Source organism: Phocoena phocoena, chromosome 6 (assembly GCF_963924675.1).
Source record: "Phocoena phocoena chromosome 6, mPhoPho1.1, whole genome shotgun sequence".
NCBI lineage: Eukaryota > Metazoa > Chordata > Mammalia > Artiodactyla > Phocoenidae > Phocoena > Phocoena phocoena.
The window spans coordinates 109,285,528-109,299,641 of NC_089224.1; the positions used below are offsets into that span (position 1 = coordinate 109,285,528).

A 14,114-nucleotide genomic window follows, 5' to 3' on the forward strand; every position below is an offset into this window, starting at 1 on the left:
GTACCTTCAAAGGTTCATTTTGTCCTATTCACCTTTTGAAGCTTGAATTCTTTCGAACAGTACTCTCACCTATGATTCATTTTGCCACAAAGGAATTTTTATTTCTACCTTCGAGGCAGAATAGATTTTCTGAACTCTTTGGAGGGGCCCCTAGGATACTGGCAGTACCAGGGTTTGGAAAAGGGGCCAAAATACATATATTTTCAATGGCTGTGGCTCTAAGAGGATCTCGTTTTACCCGCTACTGGAATCAAACACTTGCTCCTGGGCAATGGCACGAGCTGCTTCTTGAGTTTTATTATTTTTACACCCGAGCCATCTGTGTGTAACTTCTCTATTAGCTTCAAAGTAAGGGCATCGAGCAGCAGTTCAATACAAGGTTGGTAAAATGATTTATCTCAAACAGAAAGACTGCCCGATAATGTTATCTTTAGCTGCTAGCACGTGAGCAAAAGAACAAATAAAGGGCAAAAAAGAAACCCTGGCATCTGAGAGGCTCCCAGTTAATGGATCCAATTTCTCCCAAATTCATACTGCTGCTAATGACTGATGTTCATTTAAGATCTTTCCTTCTTGTAGAACTCTTCTCGGGATTTTATTTTGCCGTCTAAGAAATGTTTAATTTAATAAAATATTCCTTTTCCTGAGGGCTGGAACAGTCGCCAAATACTGAGTCAGGTCGAAAAATTATGTATATATATGTTTATGTATGTACTGAAACACATATAAAAGTATGTATAAGGATAACCATAAAATATTGTCATACTTTCTCAACAGCAGCGCATAAAATGCTGGTCTTATCCCTGGTTGAAGTGTCACAGTTCATCACTGTCCGTAATTTTAGGATATTCTCAGCTGTGGTGTTGGAGACTATTACGTAACTTACACATATTTGAAGTACAGTAATGGGTTATGTGGTTAAGAGTTTCTTTTAATAGATTTAATGATTAGTTTGACTATTTACTAGGGCTATGGAATTAAAAGTAGAAACAACACCGAACACTAAAGAAATCGTTTTAGAAAGGCTTAGGAGGCTCTTTTCATTGTCCATAAAATCGTCTTTGATTTCTTAAATCAGCTATGCACAAGGCACCAATGTATTCATGTAGCAACTTAAAGATTTCGTGACCTCCAATTCTCGAAGGTGCCTGAGACCTGAGTTGGAGCCTGGCATCATTCCTGCATGTCTCCCTCAGGTCCCCAGCATTTGTCATCTGCTTCTGTGGCTCCCGGGGAGGAGCAATTTTCAACGATTATATTTGCTTTTATTCCGAATGATCCAATACATAAACTCCCTCATATCTAATATTCATGTTTATGTTCATATTTAAATAAAGTTTATCAACACCTGTCATCCTCTTAAGACTCCAGTGGTAAAGAAAACCAAATCATGAGTTAAGCGTTAATTTTCTTAGCAACTTGAAAAGATTACAGTCACCTCTGTTAGACTCTGGACCTTTGTATTCCAGAGGTCTAATAAAGAAACACCAACAAAAGCACACACAAGAGAAACACAAATCAACAGTTGACTCTGAAGATTTGTTGTACAATGGCACAGCACCCACAAAACATACACCAAAAAACCTGATTAGATTCAGGACATGCATGGAGGAATTGTGCTTACCAGCTTGAGAGAAAGCTTCGTGTAAAAATTGAAGGGGTAACAGGGAAAAAAAAAGAAAGCGAGAGAGAGAGAGAGAGAGAGAGAGAGAGAGAGAGAGAGAGAAAAACAACAACACATGAGAAGAAGAGGAACTTGGTCCATTACACTGAATTAACATAACACATCAATTCACCTAGCGCTTTGTGAAAATGATTTGTAGCGGTTCTGTGCCAAAGTTCCCAAGAGGGGTTGATCGACCAAAACCTTTCTTTAGCTGCCACGTTGCCACAGCAAAGTATAAAGATAGAAAAGGAGAGTTTCCATTTACATTGGATTGGTCACATCAGCCTGAGTATAAACCAATATAAGTTTGCAGTCGGTGAAATAGCATGATTATAAAAGATGGAAATAATCACATAGCCTTTTGTTCACCAAATTTCCCATGGAAAGTTTCACACAGACTAAAAGCGCTGGGAAAGCAATTAGTTCCACAACATCCCAGTAATATTTTTATCTTAAGGAGATCTAATAAATACGAACAGTGGCATTTCCTAAAGGTATTAAGGCAAAGTCTCAAACTGGTAAATGGGAACAAAGGACTGGAAGATGCTCTAAGAACCAACCTCCAGGGAGCCTTTCAGCGCCTGGCTGGAGGTGGAAGAATGACGCTCTCTCCCACCTGTGGACTGCATGCACCTTTTGCTCTGCAGAAGGTGTCTTCTGGGGCTTTCTATCGAACTCAGAGCCCTACCCACAGGGGTTCTATAGAGCATCTGGGGAGTTAACAGAAGCTGCTGCTCTTACAAGTTACCTTTAGGAAATAGATAGCCAACTGTCTCAACTACTGAGGTGTACTTGCTCCTTGCTATGGATTTCCTGTTAATTATCAGGACACAGCAGCTGCAATTCTGCTAGGCCCGGAGACTGGCAAAACTGTACGAATTACTGGATCCAAAGCCAGATTAAAAGGCATCTCAAAATTAGGAAAAGAAACATTGGTTCTTCAGAAACAGGTGAAACATGCTTTTTGGCTATAGAGCAGTATTTTGAGAGCTCGGTGCACACTTACTTAGCTGTTATGAACCCTAAAGTTTAGGCAATTGGTAGTAGGATCCAAAAATATGTCAGAGACAAAGTACCAAAGAAAGTGTCCTTTGATTTTAAATTGGGAGGGGAGTTAAAAATTCCTTAACTAGATTTTTAAAATCTTATTCTTCAGATTAACTCAAAGTTGATACTTCTTTGTGGACAAGCATTAAGCTTTTAAAGAAATTGTCCCTATGGGGAAAAGGACTTTTAGGGAAAGAAGTAGCAAGACAGAACTCCGGGGGAAACAGGTACAGTCATATTCATGACCGCTCTCACGTAGGCAACCTACATGAATGCCTTGAGCCCCTCCTGTAAACTTTAGCACAGATCTGTTCATCACAATTTGAGTTCTTTACAGACAACACTTAATGGTGCACAGCAGAAAACTTTGCAAATATCTTCCCTGCGAAGCATACGACCATATACAAATGTTTCTCAGACGTTACTGTGTAAATGTCGCTAATTTGAACTCGGCACTCTGCTTTCTATTTGCTACTTCCATTGCTTAAAGTAATATATTCTTTCTTAAGCATTCCAAAAACAGAATTCTAACATCAAAACTAAGCATAGGAATATAACCACTTCATAATAAAAGCAAGTCATTAGGATTGAGAACAAATCCCAATAGAGATAGGCAATATCGAATTCTCAGACAAATTCACTTTTCTGAAGTGAACAGTGATGGATAATCTACAAGAAGTGCCATCATAGTATATGGTATCCTTTTTAACAATTATAAACTGGTGTTTGGTCTTAAGCTGTAAGCCAGCCAGTTAGATCATTTCAAATTAGAAACTGAATCATCTGCCAAGAGAATACTTTTAAAGGTTGCATTAAGTGCATTGCAAGACACCTGAAGAACTAAAAAGCTGTCAGTTTTCCAGGCAACAATTACGGAGCCTGGGGAGCCACGAGTGTCAATAACACATGAGGGGACACAGAGCTGGCGGATCCATGTGTTATTGGGCCGTCACAGGTACTAACCTCAAGTACAAAGAAAGGGGACAGTGAACACGAATATATAAGTATCTGGTTTAAGGCCCACGGAAAGTCATTTCACTGCTCTATGACCTTGCTCAGGCTTCGCTGATTTTTTTGGTTGTCCCTTACGGGTCCACGGATCCATCTGTTTCAGACGTGGGTGTGGGTAAGCGTGCTACACGCTGCCGTCTGCGAGAGTGTCATTCTCCCGTGACCAGCTGCCTTTTAGGGGTGAAATTCTGCCGTAAAATCATACCCAGTGACAACAGCTCAGACGGCAATCCCAATCAATGAAAAGGGGAAAAACACAAGATCAGCTCACTGACATTTTTAGGAAGTTTGATAGTTTGGTTCCTTTTTCCACGTAACTTTTCCGGAAGAAGAAGCCTGTGTGGTTGGATCGATACAGTGAGGCTTTTCCCAGTGTCCGGGTCAGAGAGCATCTGGGTCCCCAGTCTTGGTGCTGTCACAGGGGTTAGTGCCTGTGCCGTGACCGTATGACCTAGTCGTCACAGGTTAACTTACAACATAATCCCTAGCTTCAAAAGCATACGTGGGTTTCCCTATCGTCCTCTTCATGAGTTCTTTGTGAAAACAGAGAGACTGAGTCTGCCAATAATCAGCAAGAGAACAAGGTAAAATAAATAAAATGAAAGTAACCAGAAGATAGTTACATCTGACAAACAATTGGTAGGGATTTTCAAAATCTTTTGATCAACGATGATGGTATTTTTCCGTACAATTAACTCTAAAACGTGGGGAAAATATGTCCATATTGTAGATTTAGAAGCCCCTTGCTCACACCAGAAAAAGAAATGTTAAGACAATAAAGTTACTTTGTAGACTGCAAATTGAGAACACACAATCTAGCTTCATTTTTCTTTGACTTCAGTAAAGGTGAAATAACGGTTAATAATGGTGGCATGCCAATCTTTAAAGATGTTCAATGAGACATTTGCTTACAAATGTGAATGATTTACAACAAAAAAGATTTATCCTACTTAGCTCTTCAGAAACGAAATTATTTATGCGAAGAAACGTTTGCATAGGATTTATGCATTCTGATAATAGAAACAAATGATTAAAATCTGGATCTGAAACAGATGTTATTCTCCTAGAATCCTTTTCCTATCTTTGGTGCAACAGTTTTAAAGTTAAAAAGTAGAATAAATGAGATAGCAAGGACTGCAGCATTTGAGTCACGGATCCTGTACCTTCAGTTTTGAAATTGCTTTAAAATCAAATTTATTTCCCCAAACTTCAGATTTTTTTAAACTTCCTGATTTACTTCTATGATGTATTTCCTTTCCTTTTTTTTTTTTCTGCACTGCTACTTCCTGAAGAAAAGTACATCAAATCTGATCCTAAAAACAGATCAATGAAAAATGAGGGAAGCAAAAATATGTTTCTATTTATTTACTGACGCTTCTAGTGTGTGTGTGTGTGTGTGTGTGTGTGTGTGTGTGTGTGTTTATTCTTGAAAACACACTCACCGTTTAGGAAATTTTTTTAAAAAAATAGAAGTTTGCTGAGCACAGATTTGAGGTGTTAGAAATAAAATTTATTTTTGCTAATTATTTTTTTTAAATGGGATAGGGTTCCCTTAATTAATCAGAATAACCTGTTTCTCAGTTCACTGTTTTTGTTTTCAAGTGTTAATTTTTTCCTAGCCATCTTTTCTTACACTTATTGATTACTGACGTTCTTGGTCTCTTCCTAAACATTTAGAGAACACCATGAAACATGATTCAGAAACCATTTGCAACCAACAGACTGTGATGTTGAGAGAAGAGTGGAATAGATACATACACAAATGGTAAACGATCACGAATACTCAACATCCTTCATTATGAGATTCCAAAAGACAATGCAGAGATATTTTTATAAATATAATAAATGAGTGCTGTGTGAAGGTTTTGGAAGCAGCAGAGATGGGGTAACTGATTTACCGTTAATGTAAAATTTTATAGTCTATAGTCTAGTATAGCGACACATAGTCATATGTTGAAAATTCTTCCATGAACAAGGAGCAGAGATGGATGGAGAAATCTAAAAGCCAGCATAATGGAGACCTAATTATAGAACTCAATACCATTCATGATCCACTTTTGAAGCTATATTCTGCCTTCCAACAAGGCCTCTCTTGAAATCTTTAGGAAATTAAATTCGAATTCTTAACCTGGATATGCTGGGTAACCTTAAAACAGGATAATTCCACCAACTGCATTCTTTGCATAAAACTTTGAGATTCCATTATTAAAGGAACTCTGCATATAAAGAAATGAGGTTTTTGTCCCTTATTTTAAAAGCTAACAATGTAGCTATCTACTCTATTTACAACTTTTTTACACAGAGGAAGGGAAAAGTAAAAATTATATTTGTACAAGAACACATCCCACTACAACTATATTTCAGCTCCCACAGGACAGGACAAAAGAAAACCTTACTGGATATGTTAATGCACTTAATGTTTGTTTACTCATTATTCATTATAAAGAATATCTGGGGATGGCTTAGACTAGACTGACCATTTAGGTTTATTCAGGAGGCTAGGAATGACCTTGTTCCAATCTTTTTCTAAAAAACCGAACTGGTATCTACTTTGGATCGCTGATCAATTCCATAAAACCCTGTGACTTAAGCACATGCTTTCTTAGTTAGGATGGCAAACCTGAGTCTAAATAACAACCACTTATGAGTCAATCATGGTATAAGAGATTCTCCCTGAGTATGGACTCATAGAATCTCAGATCATAAGCAGGCTCCCTGGCTTTAAATCCTGGCTCTGTATCTCCCTAACTTCATCTTTGTATGCACCAGTTTTCTTATCAGTAAAATAAAGAACTCTTAGTACCTAGGTTCATAGGGTGGTTGAAAAAAGTAAATGAGCGCATAGAACAGAGTCTGGCAAACGACAAGCACTCAGTAAATGTGAGAGGCTAGTACTTCCCCCTTTAAGATAAATACTGCATTAGGCCTTTTTGCAGTCAGTCTGCTATCAGATATTTAATCAACACCTTGTACATCACCAAAATAGCTAAAGAAACCGCTGTAACCCAGACCATTTCGCCTCAAACCCTGAGGCATAGCTCAGAGAAAAGGACCCTCACTACACATTGTTTCAGTAATTATTAAGCAAATATTTTCTGACTATACAGTGATTTCCAACGCCTCAAATGTTGCTAGCTTTAGAAACGAAATCTAAGTTTCCTTTTTTGGTAAAATCAAGGTAAAATATTAATGGCTTAGATGTTTCAAAAGGGAAACGGAGAAAGATCCATCCAAACTGTGCTACAGACAAAAAGAACTCTGGGGTGGCTGGCTCCCCACCCCTCCCCCACCCATCCTGCTTCCTTCCTTCTTTCCTCTCTCTGGCGCTTCTTCTTTCCGGCTATAATGAATCATAGGTTCTTATTGTTTTACTTACGTTATGGGAAAACACAATGGAGTCATTCACAAACAAAATAAGTTATGCAGAACAAAACATGCAACCAAAGCGCACAAGAGAGACAGGATTCCAGAGCAGAACTTACCCCACGCTTTAGACTCCTGAAGCAGTGGATTTTGGGTTTGGAGGTCATGAACTCGTTGAAGCGATGGGAGAGGGGTTCCTTTTGCTGCTTGGGAGACTGGGGGCCGTTGGGAACAGCAGAGGGTGAGGCAGAGGCAGGGGGAGGTGGGGGAGGCTGATGGGGGGATGTTAAAAGGGACATAAGCTACGTGTAAGAGACGGAGCAGTGACAGAGTAAAAAATCAGAAACAAGAAGATAAGACACAAAACAAAAATAAGCATCAAATAATATTTGAAAACCCAAAGCAAGTCAAACACAAACAATTAAATATTTAGGCCATGGTCCAAAAGAAAATATGTAAGGATATGTTAAATGGGAATATGATGAAAGTGGGAGTTTTAGTAAGTAAAGCAACAGAAGAATAGCAAGAAATGTCTGACAAGAAGCTCATGCAGACTTTCACATGCAAACTACCGTTCTAATTAGTTACTCTAAACCAGTGTAAGCCAGAAGGGTAAATATTTCTAAACCACCTAAACTAACACAGCTTGATGGGAGAAAATGAAAGTCCTTAAATGCTAAGATTGTGAAAACAGCAAAGACAGTCTTGAAATATTAAATTATTCTAAGGTTACAGGAGTCACGTCGCCTTGATCATACTTTATGCCTATGTTAATGCTGTCATGCACTTACGTATCACACTATAAAAAGAAAATGAAAAATGTTCATGGATACATATGTTAACATGAGTTGGAAACCAAGTTATTAACCCATGGAAACAATTTCAGTTAGATATGCTGATACATGGTTATAGAAATGTTGTACAATTTCCCTTCTCCCAGCCCAGGTAACCAGCAATCTAGGAGACTTAGGAGTGAAAGGCATGATGCAAAAGCCAGAGGTCAGTAATCTGTTAGTGTGGGTGACACGGTGCAGGTGATAACGCGTCTGAAATAAGACACATGGCCATGGCCAAGGTACCATCACCAAAGAGAGATACTGTCTTAAAATAAAATAGCACACTAGCTTTTTTTTTTTGCATTCTGAAACAAGCTTAAAATCTTTGTTCCTTTAAGACTAAAAGATAAAGTGAACGTCTCCACACTTTGTAACACTCATTTCACACTGGGTCTAGCCATCACTACCTTATTTTTTTTGATGAACGGCCATAACTTTCCTTTGGATTTGCCACCAAATTTGAGCTCTGATTTGCCTTCTCCTCTGGAATTCGAAAGGCTGTTATCTGACACAGTGCGCTTCATCGGCTGAGTGTAATCCTCAAATTCAATGTCTCCAGGCGGCTCAAAACCGGACTTATAAGCTTCTATGGCCAGCTGTGAATCCTGAAATTACACCCATCACACACAAATACGTTCAAATGCATGCAAATACCTTATACACAATGAACTATGATGACCTCATACAGGTGATATTCTAAATAAGTTATATTGATTAATAATAGATTTTCTAGTAATATTTTTATCATTAGAAAGAATAATTTGTAAAGCTACATGTCTAGCTGAGATTTGAAGATACTTTTAATAATTAACCATTTTTCTCCATCTACAGAAACAAATATTAATTAAGAATGACTTTGCTAAAAGCAGAAAAATTGGGCCATTTATTATGCGATTCCCTTGAAAAATACAGTAGTACAAAAACTGGTTCTCATCAGAAGGTCTTAAAGCAATTTGGCATACACAAAGTCAAAGCAAAGAGTAGATAATCTCTCTGATTTCTTTGGTTAATTGTGGTTCAAAGATATGAATTTATTGAATAATTTTTCGTTATGTATATATTTGTTCACAGTCTCTCCTCTACTAGAATGTAAGCTCCCTTCTGTTTTTCCTCCACTGTGTCCCTAGGACGTAGCTGGTGTCCGGTGATAATGGTGCAATAAATGTTTGCTGAATAAATCAGTGAACTGATTGCCTACTCTGTGGTGTGCACCCTGCTAGGAACTTTGAGTTCAGAATCTTCTTGGGGTCAGGTGGTGAAGACCAATGTGTAAGGAAATGGCAACTATCGTGCCAAAGATAGATAGATAGATGTATAGTTAAACTGTTACAAAAGCACATGTGATTTGTAATAACTTTCTAACTCAATGATCATCTGATTTAAAAAATCTACTAGATGGGACTTCCCTTGTGGTGCAGTGGCTAAGAATCTGCCTGCCAAGGCAGGGGACATGGGTTCGAGCCTTGGTCCGGGAAGATCCCACATGCCGTGAAACAACTAAGCCCGTGCACCACAACTACTGAGCCTGCGCTCTAGAGCCTGCGAGCCACAACTACTGAGCCCACGTGCCTAGAGCCCGTGTTCTGCAACAAGAAAAGCCGCCGTGATGAGAAGCCCACGCACTGCAATAAAGAGTAGCCCCCGCTTGCCGCAACTAGAGAAAGCCCACGTGCAGCAACAAAGACCCAATGCAGCCAAAAATAAATACAAAATAAATAAATAAATAAATCTTAAAGAAAAAAAAACTACTAGAGAAGACAATTTGGAAAAATCTCAACTTCCTACAGTGAGCCCACATTTTAATTTGCCGTAGCTATTTCAGTTGACACCGATTTTGTAGGTGTGCCATAGGCGTCGATTGTCTTGCAATAGCCAATCACCCTTCCTTCTTAGTAACAAGAACCCTGATTTTAAGTCAGGCACATGGCCACCCAGCAAAAAGGCTTCACTCCCCAGTCTTCTGTACAGCAGGAGGTGGCCCCTAAGTTTTGACCTCTGAGATCTCTTGAGATGTAGGCAGAAGTACAGGGAGCAATTTTAGGAAGCCTCTTTAAAGAGATGGCATGGGCCCTTCTCTATATAACATTTTCTGGAATTTGGATGTGATGGTTGGAGCTACAGAAGCCATATTGAGTTTGAAAGTCATATCATCAAGAGCTGTGAACTAGGAGAAGCCTGGGTCGCTGAGAAGTTGCAGACCATCTGCCCATACCATGGTTGGACTCTTACCTCTAGACATTTTTACATGGAAGGGAAAACAAACCACCTTAAGACACTATTGCCATTGTCATATGAACCTAAACCTATACTAGCAGATTCAGCTGTTCAGTCCTAAGTGTGCCAGTGACTATACTAATCCAAAACACAGAAGGCTGAATTAAAAAACTCTAAAGTGGTGCTGCTACTGTTGAAAAGTATTTGTGACCACTGAAAGCAACTACTTTCAGGTGATTAAATATGGTCACTGTGGAAAGGGGCAGGGAAATAATGGGACCGCAAACTCTTAGTTATAAATTAAGTCCAAACTACAGTACTTACATTTTTCGGATCAATTGACTCGGCTGCCTTTACTATTCCATCCAAGCACTTCCCGATGATTGGAATCACCTGCCGATCCAGCTCTGCATACGTCTTCACTGATTCTCCAATTCTCACTATCCTCCTCTCCTCCATCTCTTGTATTTTCTGAAACATTAGAATTTGCATAAAATTAATTTGGTCCACTGTTTTCTGGGTTTTTAAAAAATTAATTAATTAATTAAATTTTGGCTGCGTTGGGTCCTTGTTGCTGCGCGCGGGCTTTCTCTAGTTGTGGCGAGTGGGGGCTACTCTTCGTTGTGATGCACGGGCTTCTCATTGCAGTGGCTTCTCTGCTTGCGGAGCATAGGCTGTAGGTGCACGGGCTCAGTAGTTGTGGCTCGTGGGCTCTAGAGTGCAGGCTCAGTAGTTGTGGCACTTGGGCTTAGTTGCTCTGCGACATGTGGGATCTTCCCAGAGCAGGGCTTGAACCCGTGTCCCCTGCATTGGCAGGCAGATTCTTAACCACTACACCACCAAGGAAGCCCCAATTTGGTCCACTGTTACTTAAGGAAGTTGTTTTTTGGCAGCACTGTTACCTCTAAAAAATTCTCTAGGCGGGAAATAGGCCTATAAAAAGGTTAGAGTTACAGCAACCGTAAACTTCTTGTGCCTCTACCTTAGCCAGCTGGACGCCTATTTTATGAATTGCTGGGCTGCCTAAATGTACACTTTACCCAATTCCATTCCAATTTCAGTAAGAACCCGAAACTCAAGTAGTTTTACTATTAACATCATTTGGTATTAGATTTTAAACATCTCCTCCATCTTTGAGGCACTGCTTTGTCCTTTACCAAAAGTATGGTATTTGGTTAACTGCCTTGACCCAACACAGACTTACATTAACTAGTATACCTGCCTTCTACAAGCTGGAGGTTCTTGTCTGCCATGTAGACACTGTGACACAAATATTTATTATTTTTTCTACAGTTGGACTTTAATTTGTAAAAAATTCCCAGAGTGGGATGTATGTATCTTTTCTCATACGATTTTTGACAACCTAAAGTAGCCAAAAGAAAAAAAATCCAAAGGAAAGAACTGTCATCTATTCAAATCCTACACCTGTCTCAATGCTGCTTAGATTCCTAAAGGTTAAGTTGGAATTTTTGTAACCAGAATGGTCCTTTTAGCAAAAAGAGTGTTCATCTGAGAATCACAGTTCTAAGACTGACCAAGAATGGCTGCAGGGGCAAGCCAAGGAAGTTTGCAAAGGCTACCGATTAATCTTGAGATTCATGTTATATTTCATCTTAATGTCAGTCAGTGCTTGATCTGAATGTTTTAAAAAATGACTTGAATTAGAGGAAACTTAGAATTATATAAATACTTAGAATATAAGCCCAGAAATCATGATTCCAAGGCTACGTTTTTCTAAGCAAAGCAAATCTGAGCGATCTGAACTCCTTACCTGAAAGATATTGGGAATGTGAGTATGGTAATATTCATGCTGCTCGTGGTTGAATTTCTGAAGAATTGATGAGTAATCTGCTTTGCTGTCCTCTGCCATTTGGTGACGCATTTGAGCTTGTTGTCGTGCCTTAGGGCAAAAAATGAGAATACCCCCATGTTTACACATAATAAGTAAAAGCCTAGGATTGCAAACTGGAGGAACTGGGGGATCAAATTTACCTCCCATTTGTTGTATTTAGCAGGTGCTGTTTTAAAAAAAAAAAGTTTAAACAATCCAATCCAAAAATGGGCAGAAGACCTGAAAAAACATTACTCCAAAGAAGACACATAGATGGCCAACAGGCACATCAAAAGATGCTCGACATCACTAATTATTACAGAAATGCAAGTCAGAACAACAGTGAAATATCACCTCGCATCTGTCAAAATGGCTATCAGGAAAAAGTCTACAAATAACAAATGTTGGTTAGGATGTAGAGAAAAGTGAACCCTTGTACACTATTGGTGCAGCCCCTACGGAAAACAATATAGAGGTTCCTCAAAAAACTAAAAATAAAACTACCATATGATCCAGCAATTCCACTCTTGGGTATATATCCAGAAAAAAAATGAAAACATTAATTCGAAAAGATACATGCACCCCAATGTTCATAGCAGCACTATTTACAATAGCCAAGACATGGAAACAACCCAGGTGTCTATCAACAGATGACTGGATTAGGAAGATGTGACATACACACACACATGCACACACACACACACACACATATATACACACACAATGGAATATTACTAAGATATAAAGAAGAATGAAATACTGACATTTGTGGCAACATGGATGACCCTAGAAAATATTATGCTTAGTGAAATAAGTCAGACGGAGAAAGACAAATACTGTATGAGATCACTTACACGTGGAATCTAAAAAAAATAGTACAAATGAATATCAGACTCACAGCTGGAAAACAAACTTGTGGTTACCAAAGGGGAAAGGGACAAATCAGGGGTATGGGATTAACGATACAAGCTACTATATTTATAATAGATAAGCAACAAGGATATACTGTGTAGCACAGGGAATTATGGCCATTATCTTGTAATAACCTATAGTGGAGTATAGTCTGCAAAAATACTGAATCACTATGCTGTACACCTGAAACTAACATAATATTATAAATCAACTGCAATTCAATTTTTAAAAAAAAAAGGAGAAAGAAATTATTTAGAATTTGAATTTACTTTAGGCAAGGGTATACACCCTAATTTTTCACAAACATCAACATTCTCTATTGTCTTAACTTGCCATTACTTTCTAGTTTGACACATATGCCAACATTCTTTATTGTCTGCACTTGGCCCAATTCGCACATTTATGTTACCTAGATTTAGGTTCCCTTATGGGAACCGCTGATCATATTTTTTATATCCTGAGGAGGGGACAGGCGATCTATAAATTTTTTAATCCAATTCTCAACGGAGTTCATGAATTAAAAAGGCATATCGGGGGCTTCCCTGGTGGTGCAGTGGTTGAGAATCCACCTGCCAATGCAGGGGACACGAGTGTGATCCCTGGTCCAGGAAGATTCCACATATCGCGGAGCAACTAAGCCCATGAGCCACAACTACTGAAGCCCGCGCGCCTAGAGCCCGTGCTCTGCAACAAGAGAAGCCCGCGCACCGCAACGAAGAGTAGCCCCCGCTCGCCGCAACTAGAGAAAGCCTGTGCACAGCAGTGAAGACCCAAAGCAGCTAAAAATAAATAAATAAATATTTTTTAAAAGGTACATGATCCGGGCTTCCCTGGTGGCGCAGTGGTTGAGAGTCCGCCTGCCGATGCAGGGGACGCGGGTTCGTGCCCCGGTCTGGGAGGATCCCACATGCCGCGGAGCGGCTGGGCCCGTGAGCCATGGCCGCTGAGCCTGCGCGTCCGGAGCCTGTGCTCCGCAACGGGAGAGGCCACGACAGTGAGAGGCCCGCGTAACGCATAAAAAAAAAAAAAAAAAAAAAAAAAAAAAAGGTACATGATCCACTGATCTAAAGGGACCTTTCTAAAACTCTCCACTCTGTTTATTATCAGAATATACTTTAAAGAAGCAGTAAGTACGGTGCTCTCTTTGTGCTTTTTATGTGTGTGTGTGTGTGTGTGTGTGTGTGTGTGTGTGTGTGCGCGCGCGCGCGTGCTATTTTGTGTTTTACTGAATTGC

General features: G+C 39.4%; 1 protein-coding gene across 1 annotated transcript in view; it reads right to left on the minus strand.

Annotated features, from left to right (window-relative positions):
- The window catches only part of FNBP1 (formin binding protein 1), a 91,045-nt gene that overhangs the window by 14,574 nt on the left and 62,357 nt on the right, over positions 1–14,114 (minus strand). The window contains exons 6-9 of the mRNA XM_065878510.1: positions 11,909–12,037; positions 10,462–10,608; positions 8,331–8,528; positions 7,207–7,389 (exon numbers count right to left, since the gene is read on the minus strand). Coding sequence (XP_065734582.1) covers positions 7,207–7,389; positions 8,331–8,528; positions 10,462–10,608; positions 11,909–12,037 — 657 coding nt within the window. The remainder of the gene's footprint in view (positions 1–7,206; positions 7,390–8,330; positions 8,529–10,461; positions 10,609–11,908; positions 12,038–14,114) is intronic.